The 27,373-nt window shown below is 41.1% G+C and overlaps 1 protein-coding gene across 3 annotated transcripts in view; it reads left to right on the top strand.

The window, feature by feature from the left end:
• The window catches only part of rnls (renalase, FAD-dependent amine oxidase), an 89,274-nt gene that overhangs the window by 41,134 nt on the left and 20,767 nt on the right, over nt 1-27,373 (top strand). For all 3 annotated transcript variants that reach the window (XR_010013850.1, XM_063003187.1, XM_063003188.1), the window contains 2 exons: nt 12,323-12,496; nt 23,838-24,013. Coding sequence is in view for 2 of the 3 variants with exons in the window: in XM_063003187.1 (XP_062859257.1) it covers nt 12,323-12,496; nt 23,838-24,013 (350 nt within the window). In the remaining variant the exon portion in view is untranslated. The remainder of the gene's footprint in view (nt 1-12,322; nt 12,497-23,837; nt 24,014-27,373) is intronic.

Genomic DNA, 27,373 nt, shown 5'->3' with positions numbered 1-27,373 from the left:
AAGCAGTGCTCAATTTGGACATTTAGGGGTGTAGTCTCTTAGGGGTGTACTCACTTTTGTTGCCGGTGGTTTAGACATTAATGGCTGTATATTGAGTTATTTTGAGGGAAGAATAAATTTACACTGTTATATAAGCTGCACACAGACTACTTTTCATTGTGTCAAAGTGTCATTTTGTCAGTGTTGTCCCATGAAAAGATATACTTAAATATCTGCAGAAATGTGAGGGGTGTACTCACTTTTGTGATACACTGTACATGCACACATCCATACATTTTCTGTTCATTGCCTGTATATAATCTTATAGTTTGTATATTTTTGTGTTTAATGTTTAATATATACATTGCTTGTATACTGTATTTATACTAGAGATACCATAAGCCGGAACCAAATTCCTTGTGTGTATCCACATACTTGGCCAATAAATCTGATTCTGATTTAAACAAGCTCCATTGTGAACAGGTCCATGGACACTGAAGCTGGTTAGTAAGCCGGTGTACTACTTTGCTAGTCTGTTAGCTTTGTGTTATTTCCTACATAAAATTACTTGAATAAATCATACCCAGTTCTTGTCATTGATAAGTGCTCATGCAGAATTATTTCAGCAATGTTTATGCCTTCAGTTTTTTTTCTTCAGCTCTTGTCTACCTACTCTTTCTGTGTCCTTATTGGCAAATCTTGTCAGAATTAAGCAATGGGTGTGTTCAAAAACCTAGTGAGCTACCTTGCTGTCTTACTGTCTACACAGGCAGCTGCCTAAGTAGAGAGGATTCTAATAAGTCATCGACTTATAAGGCAAGTTATTCGAACGCACTACTTAGACAGCGATAACATCAGTTAGCATCATGCCATTGAAACCAATGGGATGAGGTGGCACAACATGCTAGCATGTCAACAACTCCCTCCGTGTACTGAAAACAGTTAAATTGTCACTAACAACACTGAACTTGCAAATAAATACACTTGTACACGTTTAAACAAATTAAAAATCAATAATAATTCATTTTATTATTTAGTTGGTGGATCATTCTCAGAATTGCAGTGACACTGACATGGTGGTGGTGTGTTAGTGTGTGTTGTGCTGGTATGAGTGGATCAAACACAGCAGCGCTGATGGAGTTTTTAAATACCGTGTCCACTCACTGTCCACTCTATTAGACACTCCTACCTAGTTGGTCCGCCTTGTAGATGTAAAGTCAGAGACGATTGCTCCTCTATTGCTGCTGTTTGAGTTGGTCATCTTCTAGACCTTCATCAGTGGTCACAGGACGCTGCCCACGGGGCGCTGATGGTTGGATATTTTTGGTTGGTGGACTATTCTCAGTCCAGCAGTGACAGTGCGACCAGCAGCGCTGCTGTGTCTGATCCACTCATACCAGCACAACACACACTAACACACCACCACCATGTCAGTGTCACTGCAGTGCTGAGAGAGTCCTGGGAGAGTCCTGACTATTAAAGAACAGCATGAAAGGGGGCTAACAAAGCATGCAGAGAAACAGATGGACTACAGTCAGTAATTGTAGAACTACAAAGTGCTTCTATATGGTAAGTGGAGCTGATAAAATGGACAGTGAGTGTAGAAACAAGGAGGTGGTTTCAATGTTATGGCTGATCAGTGTAAATCTTACATGTGTAATTTGCCAGACACAGAAACTTCAGAACCAGGTTCCAAAGTCAAATAAAACCCTTGGTGGCTGTTTTACCTCCAAATGCACCCTCTTGCAGGGAACCCTGTTTTATTACAAGGCATCATGGATTCCATTAAGTACCAGGAGATCATTCAAACAAAATCTGGCTGCCTTTGCCGGGAGGCTAAAACTAGGTCATGGATGGGTCCTTTAGCAGAACAGTAATCCAAAACACATGTATACAGTACAGCACACACGAATGGTTCAATGAGAATAAAATCATGCTGTTGTTATGGACGCCCAAATCCTTTGACCAGAACGCCTTAAAGCACACGTCAATATAAAACCTCTCTAGATCCTGCAGGTTCCTTCTGGGTCCTTTCCAGTAGGTCCTTTCCAGACCTCTCTAGATCCTACAGGTTTCTCCTGGATCTTTCCCAAAAGGTCTTTTCAAAACCTTTGTAGATCCTACAGATTCCTCTTTGGTCCTTTCCAAACCTCTGTAGATCCTACAGGTTCTTCCTGGGTCCTTTACAGCTGGTCCTTTCCAAACCTCTCAAGATCCTACAGAGACTTCCTGGGTCCTTTCAAAGCCTCGCTAGGTCCATTTCAACAGGTGCTTTACAAACTTCTCTAGCAAAGCTTTGGATTCTGCTGGAAAGGACCCAGGAGGATACTGTAGGATCTAGAGAGGTTTGGAAAGGACCTGCTGGGTTCCTCCTGGGTCCTTTCCAGCAGGTCCTTTCCAAACCTCTGTAGATCCTACAGGTTCCTCCTGGGTTCTTTTTTCTGCATGTCTTTTTAACACCTTTCTAGATCCTACAGGTTCCTCCTGGGTCCTTGCCAGCTGGTCCTTTGCAAACCTCTTTAGATCCTACAGGTTTGTCCTGGGTCCTTTTCAGCTGGTCCTTTCCAAACCTCTCTAAATCCCCACAAAAAATGTGGTGTCTAAAAAACACATATTCCACTGCATTCTGATGGATCTAGAGAGGTTTGGATGGGACCTGCTGCGAGTCCTTTCCAGCAGGTCCTATCAAAATCTCTATAGATCCTACAGCTTTGAACCTGTAGGATTTAGAGAGGTTCGGAAAGGACCAGCTGGAAAGGACCCAGGACTAACCTGTAGGATCTAGAAAGGTGTTAAAAAGACATGCAGGAAAAGAACTCAGGAGGAACCTGTAGGATCTAAAGAGGTTTGCAAAGGACCTGCTGGAAAGAACCCAGGAGAAACCCAGCTGGTCCTTTCCAAACCCCTCTAAATCCTATAGGTTCAAAGCTGTTGATTCTGTTGAAAAGGACCCATGAGGAACCTGTAGGATCTAGAGAGATTTTGATAAGACCTGCTGGAAAGGACTCGCAGGTTCCTTTTGGTCATTTCCAGCAGGTCCCATCCAAACCTCTCTAGATCCATCAGAATGCAGTGGAATATGTGTTTTTTAGGCACCACATTTTTTGTGGGGATCTTTCGTGCCGTTTAACAATAGCATGATCCATACTCAGACTTCCCTGCTACTAGAAAATAAGATAACCTTTTTTTTCGCCCTCAGGCTTTGAATCATCTCCGTGCTCAGCTGCAGCACCAGATTTCTGGTACCAAGGGGCACAGTTACATGTTTCTAATTCGGCCCAGATGTCGTGCAACAGCACAGAAAATGACAGAAGGACCAGCGACAGTCACATGACCGATTGATTTCAGTCATGGTCTTTTTCTGTAGTCGGATTGTTTGCTCGCTAATTAAATGAACATTTGGGAAAGTGTTCCGAGTGTCATCTGGATTCCTGCAGCGGCTTGTAGACGCAGGCCGAGCTTGCGTGGCATTTTCTTTTGTTGTGCAAAACTGCTCAGCCACAGCGTATAAAAAAAAACGAGGAGTTTCATATGGTCATTGATTTATTGGAGAGGCATCAGTGGGATGCAGGATTCTTTCGTTTGAACATTCGCACATGTTTATAAGCCCCCTGATAAATTTGGACTCTCGCTATTTATAGCAAGCTTGTAAACCATCTGCAAGTTGACACGGGAGGAGGATGCGCTTTGGTTAATCGTGCTTCTACAGGCTCTTTGTTCAGTTTTTGAAAACTTGATGCACACTGGGCTTTGGAGTTTGTGAAGTGTGCATTATCTTCTGAAGAACTGAACTCTAACCTTTGGTATACTCAGAACCCGTGGGCCTTAGATGACTAAAGCAGGGCCAAGCTCGAGCTGCTGAGGCCAACAAACAACAGATGTTCTCAACCGGAAACAGGGACACAGGCTTTCTCGGAAAGAAAGCAAAAAAAAAAACCTAACATCCAAAGAGAGCTAATGTTCTCCTTTAGCGTGTCCAGATTCCCTCAGCAGTGTGAACGCCAGACTGTTTACATCCTTCAGCCACACCAGCGCATCAGTCCCAGCCTCGAGTGCACCTGAAGCTTATAGCTTAGATAGTCCTTAACTTTAATTAGTCCCTCTGTGGTGGTGAAATATTGATTTATGTGTACATTTTTCCTACAACACTGATGTCTTGCCCTTAACTTAGAAAAGATTTGAAATATTGCTTCTGTTTGATAAGTGTTTGTCTGTAAGTTGCTCCTCACACACTCATCTACAGTGTTGCACAGCAGTTGTGCTGCCGGGGGTTAAACTTTCTGTTTAAGTACAATTTCAAATCAGGTGTCCATATATTAGTGGTAGTACTTGTAGTAGTTATAGTAGTAGTACTTATAGCAGCAGTATTAGTAGCAGTAGCACTACTGATAGCAGTAGAAGAAGCAGCAGCACTGTTAGTCGCAGTAGTAGTAGTAATACTAGCAGTATAACTATTAGTTCAGCATCAGTAATAGAAGTAGTAGCAATAGTAATACTAGCAGTAGCAGTAGTAATAGTAATAGTAGCAGTAACACTATTAGTAGTAGCAGTAGTAGCAATAGTAAAACTAGCAGTAGCATAGTAATAGTAGCAGTAACACTATTAGCAGTAGTAGTAGTAGTAGTAGCAGTAGTAATAGTAGCTGTAGCAGTATTAGTAGCAGTAGCACTAGTAGTAGCAATATTAGTAGCAGTAGCACTAACAGTAGTAGTAGTAGCAGTAGCAATATTAGTAGCAATAGTAGTAGTAGCACTATTAGTAGGAGTAGCACTAGTAGTAGCACTAACATAAGTAGTAGTATTAGTAGCAGTAGCACTAACAGTAGTAGTAGCAGTAGTACAGTAGTAGTAGCAGTAGCACTATTAGTAGCAGTAGTAGTAGTAGTACAGTAGTAGCAGTAGAATTATTAATAGCAGTAGTAGTAACAATAGTAATAGAAGTAGTAGCAGTAGCACTATTAGTATCAGTAGTAGTAACAATAGTAATAGTAGTAGTAGCAGTAGCACTATTAGTAGCAGTAGTAGTAGTAGTAACAATAGTAATAGTAGTAGTAGCAGTAGCACTATTAGTAGCAGTAGTAGTAGTAGTAACAATAGTAATAGTAGTAGTAGCAGTAGCACTATTAGTAGCAGTAGTAGTAGTAGTAATAATAGTAGTAGTAGCAGTAGCACTATTAGTAGCAGTAGTAGTAGTAGTAGTAACAATAGTAATAGTAGTAGTAGCAGTAGCACTATTAGTAGCCGTAGTAGTAGTAGTAACAATAGTAATAGTAGTAGTAGCAGTAGAACTATTAGTAGCAGTAGTAGTAGTAGTAACAATAGTAATAGCAGTAGTAGTAGTAGTAACAATAGTAATAGAAGTAGTAGTAGTAACAATAGTAATAGTAGTAGTAGCAGTAGCACTATTAGTAGCAGTAGCAGTAGTAGTAACAATAGTAATAGTAGTAGTAGCAGTAGCACTATTAGTAGCAGTAGTAGTAGTAGTAGTAACAATAGTAATAGTAGTAGTAGCAGTAGAACTATTAGTAGCAGTGGTAGTAACAAGAGTAATAGTAGCAGTAGCACTATTAGTAGCAGTAGTAGTAACAAGAGTAATAGTAGTAGTAGCAGTAGAACTATTAGTAGCAGTAGTAGTAGTAGTAGTAACAATAGTAATAGTAGTAGTAGCAGTAGAACTATTAGTAGCAGTAGTAGTAGTAGTAGTAACAATAGTAATAGTAGTAGTAGCAGTAGCACTATTAGTAGCAGTAGTAGTAGTAGTAGTAACAATAGTAATAGTAGTAGTAGCAGTAGCACTATTAGTAGCAGTAGTAGTAGTAGTAACAATAGTAATAGTAGTAGTAGCAGTAGAACTATTAGTAGCAGTAGTAGTAGTAGTAGTAACAATAGTAATAGTAGTAGTAGCAGTAGCACTATTAGTAGCAGTAGTAGTAGTAACAATAGTAATAGTAGTAGTAGCAGTAGAACTATTAGTAGCAGTAGTAGTAGTAGTAGTAACAATAGTAATAGTAGTAGTAGCAGTAGCACTATTAGTAGCAGTAGTAGTAGTAGTAGTAACAATAGTAATAGTAGTAGTAGCAGTAGAACTATTAGTAGCAGTGGTAGTAACAAGAGTAATAGTAGTAGTAGCAGTAGAACTATTAGTAGCAGTAGTAGTAACAATAGTAATAGTAGTAGTAGCAGTAGAACTATTAGTAGCAGTGGTAGTAACAATAGTAATAGTAGTAGTAGCAGTAGCACTATTAGTAGCAGTAGTAGTAGTAGTAACAATAGTAATAGAAGTAGTAGCAGTAGAACTATTAGTAGCAGTAGTAGTAACAATAGTAATAATAGTAGTAGCAGTAGCACTATTAGTAGCAGTAGTAGTAGTAGTAACAATAGTAATAGTAGTAGTAGCAGTAGCACTATTAATTGCAGTAGTAGTAGTAGTAACAATAGTAATAGAAGTAGTAGCAGTAGAACTATTAGTATCAGTAGTAGTAACAATAGTAATAATAGTAGTAGCAGTAGCACTATTAGTAGCAGTAGTAGTAGTAGTAACAATAGTAATAGAAGTAGTAGCAGTAGAACTATTAGTAGCAGTAGTAGTAACAATAGTAATAATAGTAGTAGCAGTAGCACTATTAGTAGCAGTAGTAGTAGTAGTAACAATAGTAATAGTAGTAGTAGCAGTAGCACTATTAGTAGCAGTAGCAGTAGTAGTAACAATAGTAATAGTAGTAGTAGCAGTAGAACTATTAGTAGCAGTAGTAGTAACAATAGTAATAGTAGTAGTAGCAGTAGAACTATTAGTAGCAGTAGTAGTAACAATAGTACTAGTAGTAGTAGCAGTAGCACTATTAGTAGCAGTAGTAGTAACAATAGTAATAGTAGTAGTAGCAGTAGCACTATTAGTAGCAGTAGTAGTAGTAGTAACAATAGTAATAGTAGTAGTAGCAGTAGAACTATTAGTAGCAGTGGTAGTAGTAGTAACAATAGTAATAGTAGTAGTAGCAGTAGCACTATTAGTAGCAGTAGTAGTAGTAGTAACAATAGTAATAGTAGTAGTAGCAGTAGCACTATTAGTAGCAGTAGTAGTAGTAGTAACAATAGTAATAGTAGTAGTAGCAGTAGAACTATTAGTAGCAGTGGTAGTAGTAGTAACAATAGTAATAGTAGTAGTAGCAGTAGCACTATTAGTAGCAGTAGTAGTAGTAGTAACAATAGTAATAGTAGTAGTAGCAGTAGCACTATTAGTAGCAGTAGTAGTAGTAGTAACAATAGTAATAGTAGTAGTAGCAGTAGAACTATTAGTAGCAGTGGTAGTAGTAGTAACAATAGTAATAGTAGTAGTAGCAGTAGCACTATTAGTAGCAGTAGTAGTAGTAACAATAGTAATAGTAGTAGTAGCAGTAGCACTATTAGTAGCAGTAGTAGTAGTAACAAAAGTACTAGTAGTAGTAGCAGTAGCTAGGGTGGCCACATTCATAGCCACAAAAAGGAGGACATCACACCAGGAACAGGGGGGCATGATACTGCAACACACAGAATGAAACTATAACCCATACAACAGAGTTTTTGACCAATTTAAGCAAGAATTCTATAACAAATTACTGTTTTACTCACTAAATGTTGTGTCTACTTTTGATATTTAAGTCCGTTCCTCGCTGCCACCAAAAGTTTACTTTTTGGCATTTTCACAGCGTTCCTGAGCATGAGAGCTGACTAACTGACTCTACAGAGGTGTATACAGAACAGAGCGAGCGGGCGAAATTCAACCACCCAATCACAGACTAGCATTTAGAGGGCGGACCTTTTTAAGTCATTTAACAGGTTTAATTCAGTCACATTCTGTTCACAGTAAAAAGAGTTTTTGTGCCTCCTTTATTTCACCTCCCAACAGTGTTAATCATTCAGAGTCATTTAGCTGGAAGCTTTTACCAAGACCAGACTGTCTAAAGTTTACTATTCAGTTGTAAAAACTTTCTAAAAGTGATTTTACTTACCTGAATTATATAATCAAACATAAACAAGCAGCCATGCAATGCAGTGTCCTCGTCTACATTACAACACTAGCTCTGTATGCAAGGACGGATTAAGGATAGTCTGGGCCCCTGGGCAAAGAGTTGTCTTAAATGTAAATAATTGCAAAATTGCTAAATTAATTTGTGTCTCTGCGCTTAAGAGAAATTGAACATAATAATTTTGAAACAATACAAATTCAGAAACATTAAGTAAGGGCCTGAATCGCATATTTGCAACAAAACGTCTGTTATGAAATCTGGTAGCTTGCCTGGCAATTTGTAGGTCCCTAGAAAGTCAAGGAGCCATGGTAAACGACTTCTATGGAAGTCAAGGGCCCCATAGCAGGGGCCCTCGTGATCAAGGGCCCTCTAATGGTATGCCCTGCTCTTCTCTAGGGCCCCCTGGTAGGGGCTCTCATAACCAGGGCCCTCTAAAAATATGCCCCCCTCTTTCCAGAAGTCGAAGTCAGAGCAGTGCCACAACGCCTCATCCATTTTCATAAGGGGCCCAAAAGCATGGCTAGGGCCCAAAAGCATGGCTAGGGGCCCCAAAAGCAAGGCTAGGGCCCGCAAGAGGCCCTGGGGTCAAAGTCCCTAATAGTCAGAGGATCCTTAAAATGGAGGGCCCTCGGAAATAAAAATATATTGTATCATAAATGTTGATAGGCATCGCAAAATGTTTTGGGCCAGGGCCCCCCCGCGGCCCCCTGCCCTCAAGGGCCCCTGGGCGCTGGCCCCACTGGCCCGGTCAGTAATCCAGCCATGTCTGTATGTTCCTAGATTCACAGATTTATATGAATAAAATGATCTTCTCATTAATTCACTGGTGACACCATGTAAATACTTCTATTGAGATCAGGGGTGTTGTGGGCCATCGTCCACTTTAGAATTTTCAGCAGCAGGCAGGAACACACTTTGGACTGGACACCAGTTCATTACAAGACATTACAACCATCACACATTCACTCACACCCTGGGCAGTTCAGAGTAGCCAAGCCATCTACAAGCTATTTTTGGAAGGTGGTAGGAAATCCCTGTACTGTAAGTGACAGTTGCAGGGTTTGAACCCTGGTCTCCTGGACCCTGAAACTGTGCAACACTCACAGTGCCTGCTGCCACTTGATGAAAATATTATTAATAATTGGCAAATTTGATGTTAGTAATGTAAGGTTCTGTGGCGTCAGTGGTACTTACCACTCTTCCCTGATGTCACAGAGCCTTACAGAGCTCAGTAGAGGAAGGCCTTAAATAATAGGCCTTCCAATTAGGGCGAATCGCCTGCAGCTGTGGGCTGGCTTACTTAAGCCAGCTCTGCACAGCAGCGGGTGTCGCACCTTTTGTCTGCTTTTGTTTCTTTTGTTTGTTTTTTTCAGTTCTCTGGTGGCAGCGCATCCACGCTTTTATAGGTCAGTCGGTATCCCCTGGTGGCATGTGCCATTCGGGTGTGTAGACTGCAAGGTCGAGGTAACATCCTTATTTTGCCTATTTGCTTTAGCGTGGTGCGACGCCGTGCAGCCCTCGCGCTGCCTTTTCTTTATTCGGTTAGCTTTAGCGGTGCTGCTAAACAGCAAGCAATATCGCTTGCAGCCGTATCCGCCTTATCCTCTTATCTTATGTGGTCATTTGGTTTCGGAAACCGCTGGGTGGCGAGGCCGTTAAGTGTTCGGCTCTCGCGTCAACATCCCCGGTTCGAATCCGCACTTCTGAGGCTGTCTAACTGATTCGTTCTATTCTTATCTTTTCAGATCGGCGAACTTCCTTAGCTGCAACCTGCAGCGAAGTCACGCCAATCGCGATCTTCCCGTAGCCCACCGCTGTGCTGGGGGCTATTGATGTCCGGGAGTCCTTAACTCCCGTGTCATATTGCTGTAGTGCCTTAGCGCTTTCAGCTTGGTGGGTTAGTAACTGCCTGATGGTGATGCCGTCAAGCGCTCGGCTATAACGCCATTACCCGGTTTACACCCACCGCTTTATTCTCAGCGATAGTGGGATCAGTAACTGCCTGATGGTGATGCCGTCAAGCGCTCGGCTATAACACCATTACCCGGTACATACCCACCGCTTTATTTTCAGCGACAGTGGGATCAGTAACTGCCTGATGGTGATGCCGTCAAGCGCTCGGCTATAACACCATTACCCGGTTCATACCCACCGCTTTATTTTCAGCGACAGTGGGATCAGTAACTGCCTGATGGTGATGCCGTCAAGCGCTCGGCTATAACGCCATTACCCGGTTCACACCCACCGCTTTATGTTTCAGCGCCTGTAGGTTCAGTAACTGCCTGATGGTGATGCCGTCAAGCGCTCGGCTATAACGCCATTACCCGGTTCATACCTAGCGCTTTATCTTCAGCGTCTACACACACCCCCTCACCCGCGCTACGTTAGCGCGGTGGCAACACAACCGCCATGCACCGGCGCGACCCGGGTTCGCGCCTTGCATTAATCTTTGTTTTCCTTTTTCAGTTTTCGTTGCCTGCATCGCCCAGCGGCCTCCAGCGGGGTTCATTATTGGTTTTGTTTTTGTTTTGTGTTTTGTGTTTAATTTTTCATTTAAAAAATAAAATTATTGTTTAAGTTAATCTCCGCACTTGAGTCCTTTCTCTCCCACGTGACAGAAAGGTGCGACCATTTCTGGACTCAGCGGAGAACCCCCGTTCTCTCCCAAAAAATTTTTTGGGGGGGCACTCCCCCGGTTGCCTGTGGCGGCCTGGGGGAATTGGACCGCTGGGCTAGAGACCTCAGGAGAGGTCTCTTTAAGGAGGGGGTACTGTAAGGTTCTGTGGCGTCAGTGGTACTTACCACTCTTCCCTGATGTCACAGAGCCTTACAGAGCTCAGTAGAGGAAGGCCTTAAATAATAGGCCTTCCAATTAGGGCGAATTGCCTGCAGCTGTGGGCTGGCTTACTTAAGCCAGCTCTGCACAGCAGCGGGTGTCGCACCTTTTGTCTGCTTTTGTTTCTTTTGTTTGTTTTTTTCAGTTCTCTGGTGGCAGCGCATCCACGCTTTTATAGGTCAGTCGGTATCCCCTGGTGGCATGTGCCATTCGGGTGTGTAGACTGCAAGGTCGAGGTAACATCTTTATTTTGCCTATTTGCTTTAGCGTGGTGCGACGCCGTGCAGCCCTCGCGCTGCCTTTTCTTTATTCGGTTAGCTTTAGCGGTGCTGCTAAACAGCAAGCGATATCGCTTGCAGCCGTATCCGCCTTATCCTCTTATCTTATGTGGTCATTCGGTTTCGGAAACCGCTGGGTGGCGAGGCCGTTAAGTGTTCGGCTCTCGCGTCAACATCCCCGGTTCGAATCCGCACTTCTGAGGCTGTCTAACTGATTCGTTCTATTCTTATCTTTTCAGATCGGCGAACTTCCTTAGCTGCAACCTGCAGCGAAGTCACGCCAATCGCGATCTTCCCGTAGCCCACCGCTGTGCTGGGGGCTATTGATGTCCGGGAGTCCTTAACTCCCGTGTCATATTGCTGTAGTGCCTTAGCGCTTTCAGCTTGGTGGGTTAGTAACTGCCTGATGGTGATGCCGTCAAGCGCTCGGCTATAACGCCATTACCCGGTTTACACCCACCGCTTTATTCTCAGCGATAGTGGGATCAGTAACTGCCTGATGGTGATGCCGTCAAGCGCTCGGCTATAACACCATTACCCGGTTCATACCCACCGCTTTATTTTCAGCGACAGTGGGATCAGTAACTGCCTGATGGTGATGCCGTCAAGCGCTCGGCTATAACGCCATTACCCGGTTCACACCCACCGCTTTATGTTTCAGCGCCTGTAGGTTCAGTAACTGCCTAATGGTGATGCCGTCAAGCGCTCGGCTATAACGCCATTACCCGGTTCATACCTAGCGCTTTATCTTCAGCGTCTACACACACCCCCTCACCCGCGCTACGTTAGCGCGGTGGCAACACAACCGCCATGCACCGGCGCGACCCGGGTTCGCGCCTTGCATTAATCTTTGTTTTCCTTTTTCAGTTTTCGTTGCCTGCATCGCCCAGCGGTCTCCAGCGGGGTTCATTATTGGTTTTGTTTTTGTTTTGTGTTTTGTGTTTAATTTTTCATTTAAAAAAATAAAATTATTGTTTAAGTTAATCTCCGCACTTGAGTCCTTTCTCTCCCACGTGACAAGTAATGTGTTTTTCTAAGTAGCCTGTTGTGTAGCTGTTTCATGTAACAGGGATTACATTTTTATAGCGACTTGTAACTTAGCTAACAACATTTTATAAGTATTTGCATTACACTGCACAGCTGTCTGCCCAGGTGAGTGATGCTTACAGGTGACTTTATCATGTACTGTCTTTGTGTGTGTGTGTGTGTGTGTGTGTGTGTGTGTAGTGATGAGTGAGTGTGAAAGGCAGAAGCTAGAGGCTGTTAGCTATTCCTCTCGCTACGCCCTGGGTCTCTTCTACAAAGCCAGCGTGCACATCGGTGTCCCCTGGGTGGCCAAGTATGTTACCAATAATCCCTGCATTCGCTACATCGCTATAGATGATAAAAAGCGCAATTTAGGTCAGTATCTTTTTATTTTTTTACTTCCTCACACACATTTTCAGCCTCTTACTGTACAGACATGGACAAATTTGTTGGAACCTTTCTACAAAAAAACGAACCCAAAATTTTAACTTAAACCTGACTAGTTATTGGTATCCATCACTGTTTATTTCAAAGTTAACAAAAATCAGACAAATCAGGCTAAGTGGGTAGCACTGTCGCCTCACAGCAAAAAGGTCCTGGGTTCAACCCCCAGGTGGGGCGGTCTGGGTCCGTTCTATGTGGAGTTTGCATGTTCTCCCTGTGTCTGTGTGGGTTTTCTCCGGGTGCTCCGGTTTCCTCCCACAGTCCAAAGATGTGCAAGTAAGGTGAATTGGAGAAACTAAATTGTCCATGACTGTGTTCGATATAACCTTGTGAACTGATGAATCTTGTATAACAAATAACTACCGTTTCAACCGTAAAACATTAAATAATTAATTGTTAAATCAACAGGATATTTTAAATAATAAAATAAAATAAAAATGGCATGGACAAAAATTATTGGACCTTGCACGTTATATTTTATTGCACAACCTTTAGAGACAATCACTAAAAATAATCGATTTCTGTAGCTCAAAATGAGACTCCTCTCCAGACTGTTTCAGCTCCTTCCATAGACGTTCAATACCATTCAGATCAGATTTTAATCTCAGAATCAGTCCAGTGTTTTGTGTCTAGCCACTTTTGAGTGCTTTTAGCTGTGTGTTTTGGGTCTTTATTCTGTTGGAGGACCCATCACTTACAACTGAGACAGAGCTTTCTGACATTGGAAGTATGTTTCTCTTCAGAATGCCTTGATAGTCTTGAAATTTCAAAGTAGCCCCAAAACATAACGGAGCCTCCTCCATGTTTCACAGTAGGTCTGGTGTTCTTTTCTTTGAAAGCTACATTTGTTCGTGTGTGAATATAGAGCTGTGACTGTGAAAAAGCTCTCAAAAAGGTCTCATCTGTCCAAAGAACATTCTCCCAAAAGCACTGTGGCTTGTCATTGTGCTTTTTAGCAAATTTCAGTCTTTCTTTTTAGCAAATTTCAGAGTTCTTTTGGGTCTTCTTCCATGGAGCCTACTGTCGCTCAAAATTGCTTTTAATTTCACCTCATTTCAGGAGGAATGAAGCATTGTTGTGATGAGCTGTACCAACAAATTTATCCTTGTCTGTACAAACCTCTTTTTCTTCTTTGATTCCTCTTGATCTTTTTCTCTTTATAAATATCAGCTGTGAAATGAACGCATCAATGCTCAGATGTCTAATGAATGTCTGCATGCTTCCTCTTTTAACTTTATTCTGTCTGCTTGTAAAGAAACATTCAAGTAGTTCACCACTTAACATCCACTTCAAATTTACACACGTCTTTTTTATCTTAGTACTTACAAATATATACAAACATTATGTTTTAAGAGATATAAACTAGAATATGAACATACAGTATCATTTATAGTTAAAACCACCAAATAAATGTGTGTGTGGGGGGGGGATCAATCCCTGTTTTTACAATGTACACTATGGGTCTGTCACAAAATTCTTAGACGCCACAAAATGCTGCCTACTAAGATGCCTGATTCTGATTGAAGAACAAGGGAGTTCTGTGTGCTTCCTCAAATGTAAAGGCAATGTAAGGGGAATTTAGAAATCCCAACATTCAGAATATGGTGGACAGAAGTGGGGCAGAATGGCCTGAGGCTAACTCTGTTAGCTTAGTAAGCTAACACTGCGGCAGTGGGCGGGCACAGCCGATGACGGAATCACTGTCTAACAAGACTCATTAATCTGCCTTCTAAAGTTTGACTCCTTTCTATTTAGGCAGCACGGCAACTTACTAGGTTTTGAGACAAACCCATTATCTGTACAGTTTTAAGCATCAGTGCTGCAAATAAATAAAAAAATATATATATTTTCTTGTGAAAATTGCACCTATTTATTGTATTTAATATATACATACACTGATCAGCCATAATATTAAAACCACCTCCTTGTTTCTACACTCACTCTCCATTTTATCAGCTCCACTTACTATATAGAAGCACTTTGTATTACTACAATTACTGTCTGTAGTCCATCTGTTTCTCTGCATGCTTTGTTAGCCCCCTTTTATGCTGTTCTTTAATGTTCAGGACCCCCACAGAGCAGGTATTATTTGGGTGGTGGATCATTCTCAGCACAGCAGTGACACTGACATGGTGGTGGTGTGTTAGTGTGTGTTGTGCTGGTATGAGTGGATCAGACACAGCAGTGCTGCTGGAGTTTTTAAACACCTCACTGTCACTGCTGGACTGAGAATAGTCCACCAACCAAAAATATCCAGCCAACAGTGCCCCATGGGCAGCGTCCTGTGACCACTGATGAAGGTCTAGAAGATGACCAACTCAAACAGCAGCAATAGATGAGCGGTCGCCTCTGACTACATCTACAAGGTGGACCAACTAGGTAGGAGTGTCTAATAGAGTGGACAGTGAGTGGACACGGTATTTAAAAACTCCAGCAGCGCTGCTGTGTCTGATCCACTCATACCAGCACAACACACAAACACACCACCACCATGTCAGTGTCACTGCAGTGCTGAGAATCATCCACCATCTAAATAATACCTACAGGGTAAAAGCAGGTTAAAAAGGTATGTAGAGAAATAGATTGGCTACAGTCAGTAATTGTAGAACTACAAAGTGCTTCTATATGATAAGTGGAGCTGAACCTGTAGTCTACAGAGACAAACATTCAACAACAATTACAATGGAAACAACAGAACCATAACAAACATTTTAACATCCATGATAGTATAGTGGATTCCATCATTTAGGAACATATTATATAATTATGTTATGTAATTATATTATATAATTATTATAAGCTGGAAGATGTAAATAGAGTTGCAGGATGACTTAAAAATAGCAGGAGCAACAGTCACACAAACAACAAAAGCAATGACGGGGTCTGTGGCTTAGTCTAAGGTGGCAGTTAAAACAGCCTTATTTATACAAACCCCCAAAGAAGTCATCAGCTTTAGTCAATCACTAACCATCATACTGAACAGATATTAGGAGACCATGCTACAGAGTTTAATGAAAGTATTTGAAGTTTGATCACCACCACTAAAATTTAAATTTGCTGTATGTATATTTCTGACCCAGCTCATTTTCACATTTCCACTTCCAGAAAAGAACTTTTTTTGGACAAATGTATGTGATCCAATTATTCAGTCTCAATCTCCAGACTGTAAATAACATTTTGACCCGGACTGTCGATGGGTGCACATAATCATCCACGGCTATTGATGAGGGGGTGTTACTGAGCCTGAAATAAATGGCAGAAATAAAATTTAGACTGTGAGGTGAACGAGATGATTTTTTTTGCTGGATCTTTGATTGGCTTGGCTGCCGGCTGAGTGTGACCTGCAGAGAGGCGATCTCATTACTCATGTGAGACAGCAGAGAGAATGTAGGTCCAGCACCAGCTCTACACACACCCACGGTCCACCACTTCATTAGCTTCACTGTTTCACAAAATCCAACCTCAGCCACCCAGTAAACATAAAATACTGTCTACTCCTGGAATACAAATATATAACCTGCTGCTGCTGCTGACCTGGCATTCATAAATTTATAATGTGGGTGTAGTTGTGGGTTGTACAGAGAAATTGGGCACCATATATGTGCACAGGTCTGCCAGACAAAGTCAGCTTTATCACAAGGTCTGTCACCTTCTATTCACTCCACTGTTCCGAAGAAAACATCATCATTAGTGTGCCTGTTAAATTTTGTATTGGGTTGGGGTGTTCTTTCAGGCTGGATGGCTCCCTGCCATTCTCCCCTGACTCCCCGCCGCTGAGCTTTAATCTCCACTTTCATCGCAGTAATGTATTTAGCTTGTAGCTCCAGTAAGTGTGTCTGGGAGCTTATGGAACTTTCTGATTTAATATGCCTGGAATAGCTGACACATATAGACTACAGGGTAGCATATATAGTGATGAGAAAAAAAAGCATTAGGTTAATAAACATTTTAATAGTTGTAATGGTCTTAAAGATATTTTAAAAAAAGTTTAATTGTAGTAATAATTAATTATTCTTTGGCCAAATATAAATTAGTATCAGGTTTGTGATATATGAGCAATGACAGGCTTGAAACTTTTATATGTACATCGATCAGCCATAACATTAAAACCACCTCCTTGTTTCTACACTCACTGTCCATTTTATCAGCTCCACTTACCATATAGAAGCACTTTGTAGTTCTACAATTACTGACTGTAGTCAATGTATTTCTCTGCATGCTTTGTTAGCCCCCTTTCATGCTGTTCTTCAATGTTTATGGTATATGGTATTATTTGGGTGATGGATTTGTTGTGCTGGTACGAGTGGATTAGACACAGCAGTGCTGCTGGAGTTTTTAAACACCTCACTGTCACTGCTGGACTGAGAATAGTCCACCAACCAAAAATATCCATCCAACAGCGCCCCGTGGGCAGTGTCCTGTGACCACTGATGAAGGTCTAGACGATGACCAACTCAAACAGCAGCAATAGATGAGCTGTCGCCTCTGACTTTACATCTACAAGGTGGACCAACTAGGTAGGAGTGTCTAATAGAGTGGGCAGTGAGTGGACACGGTATTTAAAAACTCCAGCAGCGCTGCTGTGTCTGATCCACTCATAGCAGCACAACACACACTAACACACAACCACCATGTCAGTGTCACTGCAGTGCTGAAAATGATCCAACACCCAAATAATACCTATTTTCTAGTGGTCCTGGGAGAGTCCTGACCATTGAAGAACAGGGTGAAAGCAGGCTAATAAGGTATATAGAGAAACAGATGGACTACTAGTAATTGTAGAACTACAAAGTGCTTCTGTATGGTAAGTGGAGCTGATAAAATGGACAGTGAGTGTAGAAACAAGGAGGTGGTTTTAATGTTATGGCTGATCAGTGTATGTCATATCTTTTGTGAAACAGTCTTCAGAACAATGCACCACGCTGGGATTAATGCATTTATTGAGGTTGTGTGTAACTGCTGGAATTTTTTATTTACTTCAGAGATCATTCGTATCACCACATGCTTCTAAGCTGCCATGCTGCTACTGAGCAACATTTAAGCCCCTGATGATCTAAAGCTTACCTGGTTATTTACACTGTCACCTGTGATTCAGCAGCTTTTGCTTTATGAAGATTCTTGGATTACATTTCCTGACCGTGACAATGTAATTATAGGAAATTGTTTGTACATATGGTCAAAACCAACATTTGTTTTTGAAGAGCTATGCAGATGTCACCATGCAATGCTTGTGGTTTAGTCTAATGTGCGCAGTCAGAGCTCTGTTTATACTGCAGGTAAGCTTTATATCACTTTAGTCTTAATAGCTGCCCGGCAAAAAGTAGCCCCCCTTTCAGTAGAATCAGAATCAGACTTTATGCTCACACATACAAGGACTTGGTTTTTGATGACACGGATGCTTGCAGTGCACGAAAAATACAATAAAGATATTCACACAGCTTACTCTCTCCTTAACACACACATTCATACCTGTAAACGGTGTAAACATTGGCATGTGCAATTCACATTATGGGTTTAAATAGTGCAGTGTTTTGTGCAATATAAAAACTATAGAAAAATAGAAAGATATATAAATAAGAAATGGAAGTGAACTTGAAATCCCTGTGTATGCAATGTTGTGTGCCATTATATAAATTAAACAGGTAGTTTTAGATGTACAGAGCATTAACAGTTCAGTGGTGTTCAATTGTTCATTAGCATATTGGCATCTTTAAGCTTGACTTCAGTCATTCATTCAATAAAATCCTAAAACTGCGAAGACAGAGTACATGACTGTCGCTGTTACATAAATACAATTTGGTCCTGTCTCTTTAAAGGCTATTTTTATCACACTTTATAAAAGCCCAAAAGGGAACCAATTCATCTACTTCTTCTTTCACCAAATTGAGAGCTGAAACAGCCACAGCTCTGACTCTAAAAACCCGACTGCATCATCATTACAGCACAAAAGCTTTTAGTATGATCTGTTCAGATAAATGTAAGGCATATAGACTCTCTTTTGTCTTTGAAACTGTATTAAAATGCTGGTTTATTATTTGATAAAAGAAAAAGACACATTCTAACCCTACAATGCTTAGACACTAGAATTGCATCCTTTTGAAGTCGTATTTAGTTTCTACTTAAGTTTCTTGTTAAACACAAGATGCCCTTAATGTGTACGCTCCTGCATTTGTTACTGATCAACTGGAGATTGGTTATTCGAGGCAAGATTTAATCCCTAGGATAATTTGCATTCTGGGATCCAGGGTTCGAATCTCCAACCAGTTGGGCGTGTACATACAGACATGATTGGCTATGTCTGGGAAGGAGAGATTGTGGTCGAGCCCTCAAGATTTAGGCGTCCTGTCAAGGATGTGTTACTGCATCGCACCCGGTGATTCTGGAAAGCCGGACCCACCGTGACTCTGACCAGTATAAAACGTTCATAAAAAAAGTGGAAACATGGAAATGAAATTGCACCTTAGATAGCTGGTAGAAGATGGATTTATTTTATTTTTTCTAAACTCAGGAATAGTCACTCTACTTATTTAGAGCTCTATAAATACATTTTACTTATTGTGAACTAGTGACTGAGCTTTTATGTTTTCAGTTTTTTGTTAGATATGCTGTTTTGTAAAGCCTGGTCCTCTGTTTTTATTCTGCATAATAATTCAAAACATATAAGAAAGGAGAAGTTAAAACAGAGCTAAATAAGAAATGAAACAGTTTTGACATGGTCCAACTTAATATTACTGTCTGTTTCATAGTTCTTGTGTTTATCTGTAACAATTGTGATTTTGCAGTAGTTTCAGTAGATTTAAAGTTTATTCATTAAAGACTGCAGGGGCGCTCGGGAGGCGTAGTGATCTATTCTGTGTTAGATCTCAGCAGTGCTATCAGCTGCCCGGGCATTGACACAGACATGATGTCTTGTAGGGGGTGGTTGAAGCCCTGTAATGGAATGGTGTCCTGTCCAGGGTAGTCATGCGTTGCCCCCAGTGTTTCCTGGTGTAACCTGACCTGTCACGACTCTGACCAGGATAAAGGGGTTGATGAAAATAAAATGGAGACTGTAGATAGCGAACATATATATTTATACACACACACACACACACACAGAAAGAGAACCTGTTTACACGTGTTTATTTACAGTAAAAAGATTCAAAACCTGTTTTTGTGTGATGCTTTTATAAAATTATTCTTGCACAAAAGATCTAGGGTGGCATGGTGGCACAGAGGCTCGCACTGTTGTCTCCCAGCAAGAAGGGAGTTTGCATGTTCTCCCTGTGTCCGTGTGGGTTTTCTTTGGGTGCTCAGATTTCCTCCCATAAGTTCAAACGCATGAAGTCAGGTTAATTGGAGAAACAAAAAAAAATGTGTGGGCCTGACCTGTGATGGACTGGTGTGTTTCCTATCTTTCGCCCAATTAACCGAGCCCACCACGACCCTGACCAGAATTAAGCGGTGGTAAAATAAACAGTGAGTGAATTAAATAAGGTCTACATCTGTATGTCATCTGTTTATCATTAGGCAGCTTTTCAGAGAAAAGAATGTGGAGTTGTGCAATACCAGCTTACCAATACTAACCAGGTATTTTCATCTGGGTGTAACAAATGTCAGTTTTAAGTTCAAAAACTGCCTCTAGGCCTTCATCATCATCATCATCAGTGAGTTTTTTACTGTTACAGCGGGTTTTGTGCTCTTTTCTGAAATCACACATATGCAGATCTAGTGGTATTAATTAGGTTGAAAAATAATAAAGAATTCTTGTAATGAATGTGAAGCATTTTTAGGGTATGAAATTGTTTCCATTCAGAGCCCGCTATTTACCCTCTAAACTTTGTGACCTGTGCTGCCCACTCCAACGAATAAATGACTCAAGCATTAGGCACGATGCCACCCCACTGCCCACACGCCATGACCCCTCTCTGTCATACACACTCTCACCCGCGCCCCTCCTTCTCTTCGCCTGGCTTTGTTCCATGTGCCTGGTCGGTTTGACACTAAATTTTGTATGGGGCGACTTTTGCATTTGTGTCTGTGCTGTTACTGCTAAATGTTGACCTTAATTCTATGATTTGTAGAAGGTAGTGGTTATTACACTATACTGATCAGTTTGCACAGTAAAGATGGGGCAGCACGGTGGCTAAGTGGTTAGCACTGTCGCCTCACAGCAAGAAGGTCCTGGGTTTGATCCCCAGGTGGGGTGGTCCCGGTCCTTTCTGTATGGAGTTTGCATGTTCTCCCCGTGTCCTTGTGTGTTTACTCCGGGTGCTCTGGTTTCCTCCCACAGTACAAAGACATGCAAGTGAGGTGAATTGGAGGTACTAAATTGTCCATGGCTGTGTTCAATATAATAACCTTGTGAACTGATGAATCTTGTGTAATGAGTAACTACCATTCCTGTCATGAATGCACAGTGAAGATGAGGTTAAATGTTTAGAAATCAGACTCAGGTTTATTGTACGCAATCTTAGCCTAAACTCTATCCTGTCTGCTATATCCTGTTAACTGGATGTCCTATCCTGCTGCAGTTGGCTGAAATAGCAAGAATAGCCTCTTTGTAAGTGCTGAATAGCTGAATAAAAAGTGGAGTAGTGACATTATGTGGTTTGCTCTAATATTATTCAGATAAAATTGGTCTTAAGATTAAAATAACTGTCTAAAAGGGTTTAAAAAAACTTACTTCCCGTTTCTCCTCCACACCTATAGCTTCATACGGCAGCGTATTCAAAACAACAGAGGCTTTAGATTCTTTGTGGGTAACACCACTTGCACTGATTTAAATATACAACCGTAAATCAGAAAGAGTTGGGACAGTATGCAAATACAAAAACTGCAGTGTTTCTTACACATACTTTGGCTTTTATTTCATTGCAGACAGTTCGAACCCAAGATATTTCATGTTTTGTCTAGTCAGCTTAATTTAATTTGTTAATTTACATCTAATCCATCATGTCAGGTCTGCAACACATTCCAACGAAAGGTTAGGGTGGTGCAATTTAGGGCCAGTAATGAGGAAAAATTAAATATACATTTTAATTTAAAACAGGTGATGTCAACAGGTGATTGTAATCATGGTTTGGTACTAAAGCAGCATCCAGGAAAGGCTGAGTCTTTGAGAAGCAAAGCTGTACAGTTTGTCAACAGATGTGTGAGAAAATGTTCCTCAAAGAAAGATTGGAAGGGATTTGCATATTTCTCCCTCTACAGTGCATAATATTATTAAACGATTCAAGAAATTAAGAGGAATTTCAGTGTGTAAAGGCCAAGGGTGCAAGCTTAAGCTGAACGCCCGTGATCTTCAATCCCTCAGACGGTGCTGCATCAAGAACCGCCACTCAACAATAGCTGATATAACCACATGGGTGAGGGATTACTTAGGCGAACCTTTGTTAAGCACTACAATACAGAGTTACATGCACAAATGCCACTTAAAACTTTACTGTGCAAAAACAAAAAAAGGCTTGGAGATACTTCAGAAACCTGTTGTTAATTAACACAGTCCACTGCTGTATCAGCAAATTCAACCTGAAACTCTACTTTGCAAAGAGTAAACCATACATCAATTCTATCCAGAAACTGTCAGGTTCTCTGGGCCCAAGCTCTTCTCAAATGAACTGAAAGACAGTGAATGAGTCCATGTTTCTCCATACCAAAAATAAAGAAGGTACAAAAACCATAAACTGTCATGACATGGGGTGCAACAGAGCCCATGGAATTGGTTTCTAAGTTTTGCCTGAAGTTTTAGTTCCCCCTCCACCCAACTGTTGTTTTTACCTCTTTTTGGAAGGTCAAAGTATTAATTAGGAGGGTCAGACCCCTCTCTTAGTAAAATATATTTTTTATGATGTTTGGCTGCTATAAATAAATCACTAAAATTGATTGCAAATTAAAAATCAAATTCTAAAACCTTACTTGTGACCCAAGTTATTTAGCCTGAAGGTTTATTTGCTGTTGAAAACATCAGCATCAGTGTGCATGTTGTGGAGTACCAATTACACCACTGGTGATGCACTATTTAGTGCAGTTTTATGTGGTTTGGGACACAGCAAAATGGTAAATGTTTGCTTTGGTTGTATAGAATATTATGTTTGTATTAAATATTAAGGGCAAGCTGTAGCCTAGTGGTTAGAGTACTGGACTTGTAAGCAGAAGTTCAAACCCCACCACTGCCAGGTTGCCACTGTTGGGCTCTTGAGCAAGGCCCTTAACCCTCAATTGCTTAGACAGTATACTGTAAGTCGCTTTGGATAAAAGCATCTGCTAAATGCAGAAAATGTAAATGTTGAGGTACTGTACTAGTAATTAAAAGGTCTCTGGTTCAAGCCCCACTGCTGCCAGGTTGCTGCTGTTGGGCCCTTAAGCAAGGCCCTAAACCCTCAATTGCTCAGACTGTACACTGTAATGTTAGTCACTTTGAATAAAGGTGTCTGCTAAATGTCGTAAATATATTAAAAGATCTTTAAGGTAGTGTTATAATGTCATGGAGTTAAAACATATTTTTTTCCTTTATATATAGATATAAAAACATCTTTCAGTTTGTGTGTCTTACTCAGTCCTTTCACAGTGTTGAATCCTGTATTACAACACCAGACCTGGTGCTGACTGCTCTGCTCCAGCTCCCAGCGTCTCCAGCTGCTCAAACATCCGCTACATATATTGAACACAATAAAGCTTTATTTCCCCCAATCAGGTTATATGTGAATTTTAAATAGGTGTCATTAGAGAGTACAAGCCACAATAGGCTAATAAATCAGTGCTTCCCAGTAGGCCTGGGTCAGAGACGTGGTCTGTAAAGAATTTGCTCAGGAGGTTTTCGAGTTCCACCAGTTCCTGTTACCGTAAAGCAACGGTCTGGTCACTGTTCCACACCAATCTCTCTAACCTGCTCTGCTCATCAGATTATCTGCTAACAGATAAAAGTCCAAGAGTCCAAAGAGGTCCTGTTAGGAACCCACACTCTAAAAGAAGCACCATCTCACTTGTTTAGAAGTCACAGTAGTGTAGTATTGATCATTCTGCCTTTCTATTAGGAACAGAGCGAATATTGTCAGTGCACAACAAGAGAAAAGGCAGCATAGAAGTATTTAATAATCATTTGGTTGTAAGTACTTTGAGTCTAAATACTTGGGTAAAAATAAACTGTATTTAAATAATCTTGTTTGGGCCGTATTGTTTCTGCCCTTTCTGTAGCTTTATGAATTTAGCATGTATTAACTTGAGTAAATTCATGTGTGCATGTATTTATTTATGTCTATAAACACCTTTATGCCATGTTGTGTGTCCCTAGAGTCAAAACAATCTGGGCCCTCTGTGGTGGTCCACACCAGTGTGCCTTTTGGCACGGAGCATCTAGAGAAAACCCTGGAAGAGGTCCAACCCATAATCCTCCAAGAGCTGCAAAAGGTGATGCAAGGCCTCCCTGAACCTGAAAGCATCAAGTGCCAGAAGTGGAGGTACTCCCAGGTGAGGATACCAAATGTGCCAGCGGGCTTTCACCTGTCTTCACATCCGATTTCATTTTGGACTTTTTATTGACTGCATTTGTTTGGTTTAATAGCTAGCTATAAAATCAGTGAGTTTCCAGAATAAAATGACGTTAATTTCCCCAGTTGGGAATGAAATTTTTCATTGTTCATGTTAACCGTGATAAGACTGAGACAGATTCTCGTAAAAACCCTAATTTCATCATATTTTATCTTCTTATTTTCAAACATCTCATTTGATTGCTATTGTGTAAAGTACTACAATACCTACACTACTGAAGCAGAAGATCCCCTCAGACATTACTGTAAGCATGTGATCACAAACATCAAGTCATGATTCTGCTCACACTTAGTTCCAGTAGCTTCATTCTAGCAGGCGAACCAACACGTTTTATAGTCAATTACACAGAATAAATTAATAATAATGAAAATTAAACTAAATCACTATCTTAATATAAACACTACACTATAACCACTACTCTGTCCAGGGTCACGACTGGTCTGGACCCTACCTGAAATTGCTGGATGCAGGGTGGGAATACCGCGGGACAAGGCATCGTTCCATTACAGGACATTACACACAATTATTCACTCACTCAAACACACACTCACTCACAAGCAGTAGCCAATCTATTAGCTGGTATGTTTTTGGAAATGGGGAACAACGGCATACTGGGGGAAACACCAAGCGACCACAGAGAGAGAATGTTAAACTCCTTACAGATTCCCAGGAACTTTTGTTGAAGGGAATTTGATACAATGATCATTGACAATATCCGATACAGTAACAATTCTTTTATAGATTTATACTCAGGATTTATTCTATGGGTCTGTCTGAAAACCTAGTGATCTCTCTACATAGACAGCATTTTATGTCATACTACACTCCTAAGAAGAAGGCATGTTTAAATTCTTAGATTTCTTAAAATGCTGCCTACTTAGGTGTCTTAATTCTGAGTGATAATCTGACTGAATAATGAGGGAGCATGCTTCCTTAGCAGTTGAGGCAATCCCAGCATTCAGTGCGGCATGACTTTTCTCACAAAAAAAATTACAAACATGCCGGACGAATTTTTTAAATGTAAATAAATTCTCACTGATTTGTAATTTCTTAAAGGTGTACAGGTGTCATTTATTTACAAATTCAGGCTCATCAGTGACAATTTAACTGTTTTTGGTACACAGAGGGACACGTTAGCTGGCATGCTAGAGAGAAGTGCTGCCTCATCCTATTGGTTTGAATGTCTTGAGGCTAACTGTGTTAGCTTAGTAAGCTAAAACTGTAGTGACGTAATCGCCGTAATCTCTGTCTAATTAGTGCGTCAGAATAATCTGCCTTATATAGGCGCTCAGGTGGCGCAGCGGTAAAACACACTAGCACACCAGAGCTGACATTTCGAACTCGCCGTTTCAAATCTCAGCTATGCTAGCCGGCAGGCTGGGCGCCTACATGAACAACGATTGGCTGTTGTTAATACAGGGTTGGAGCCAGAGGGGATTCCTCATAACTGATGCAGTTATGACCTCTGCTGGCTGATTGATGGCGACTGCACAGAAACGAGGGATAATGGTGTGGCTCGGCATACACAAAGCTGATCCGCATATGAACTCGCCTCGTGCAGGTTAAAAGACGCAGTCAACTACTGCAAACGTGTCGGAGGGGGCGTGTGACAGTCTTGGCTCTCCTCAACCAGGGCGGAGATCAACATCAGCAGAGAGGAAGTGTAATGCAATTGGGTAATTGGATATGACTAGATTGGAAGGAAAATTGGGAAAAATGCCAAAAAAAATTACAAATAATAAAAAAAAGAATAATCTGCCTTATAGGTTCGATGTCTTATTAGAATCCTCTCTACTGAGGCAGGTGCACAGATAGGCAGCAAGGCAGCTCATTAGGTTTTCATTCAGACCCATATCTGGTCAGGTTGGTTGGTCTGGTCTGCAGGTGGTCACTGTTCAGCTCTGTTGTTGAGCCAGCAAGACTTAGATTTAACTTAACAAGACTTAACAATGTGATTTGTTTAGCTAGAATTGGTTCTAATCCACATTTAATTTATTTCTTTTTTTAATGCATTTTCTCCCCATTTTCCTCCCGATTTAGCGCACTCAATTTTAGTCTTCCGCTGCTGAGAGATACCAGATTGCATCCAAGTAGAGCACGTCACTGTACACGGCCCTTTCGACACATGCGCAGCCCTCCTCTTCTTGTCCATGCATTCTGCACAGGCGTCTCTTCCGCCAATCTGGGTCCTTACACAGCATATGAAGACCCACCCACCCACACATAGTCCGGCCCCCACCCTGCAGATACGGTGGCCAATTAGTATCTGCTACAGGCACTGCCAATTATGCCCGCTAGATGGCGTCCAGCCGACCGGTGGCAACACCGAGTTTCGAACCAGGGAGTTCAGAAACTCAGTGCTGGTGTGCAAGCCACCTGGGCGCCCTTATTTCTAAATGTACAACCTCAAATCAGAAAAGTTGGGACAGTATGGAATATGCAAATAAAATAAAAACACAGTGTTCCTCACATTTACTTTGACTTTTATTTGATTGCAGACAGTTTGAACCCAAGATGTTATGTCTGCTCAGCTTCATTTGATTTATTAATATACCTCCATTCCTGCATTTCAGGCCTGCAACACATTCCAAAAAAAAGTTGGGACAGGGGGAATTTAGGGCTAGTAATGAGGTACATCATTACAAAGTGGTAAATGCTTTACTGTCTCAATTTTTTTTGGAATGTGTTGCAGGCCTGAAATGCAGGAATGGATGTTTATTAATAAATGAAATAAAGTTGACCAGACAAAACATGAAATATCTCAGGTTCATCCTGTCTGCAATCAAATAAAAGTCAAAGTAAATGTAAGAAAATATAGTAAGTTTTTATATTATTTGCATTTTCCATGCTGTCCCAACTTTTTCTGATTTGGAGTTGTACTTGTATTGGTTAAATGGTTTTACACTGATGTGCAGTTGATTTTCTGTACACTTTTACATGCAGTATTTTTTCTAGTCCACTTTTAAACATTCTTACAACATGAAAGGTTTTTTCTAATAAATTCATTTAGGATCCTTGTGGTCACATTCAGTTAGAAGGAAAAATGATAAAGGCCACAGCTCATGCTCTGCTGGGCGAACATGCTTAAGTGCTGCTAATGAAAAGCTGTCCCGCTGTACAGCGAATGGCATTCATATTTAATAAAGTGGAGCATAATGGAGCCGCGGCTCATGCAGACGGAATGTTCCAGATGAGAAAAGCTCAAGCGAGCTCTCTTCTGAGGGCCGGAGTGAACATGCATTATGTTCCCTTTTAATACTGTGTAGAGATGTTTTCTCA

The sequence above is a fragment of the Trichomycterus rosablanca genome, chromosome 10 (genome assembly GCF_030014385.1).
Source record: "Trichomycterus rosablanca isolate fTriRos1 chromosome 10, fTriRos1.hap1, whole genome shotgun sequence".
NCBI lineage: Eukaryota > Metazoa > Chordata > Actinopteri > Siluriformes > Trichomycteridae > Trichomycterus > Trichomycterus rosablanca.
The sequence above is the reverse complement of the archived record's forward strand: the minus strand, read 5'-3'. Positions and strand labels throughout refer to the sequence as shown.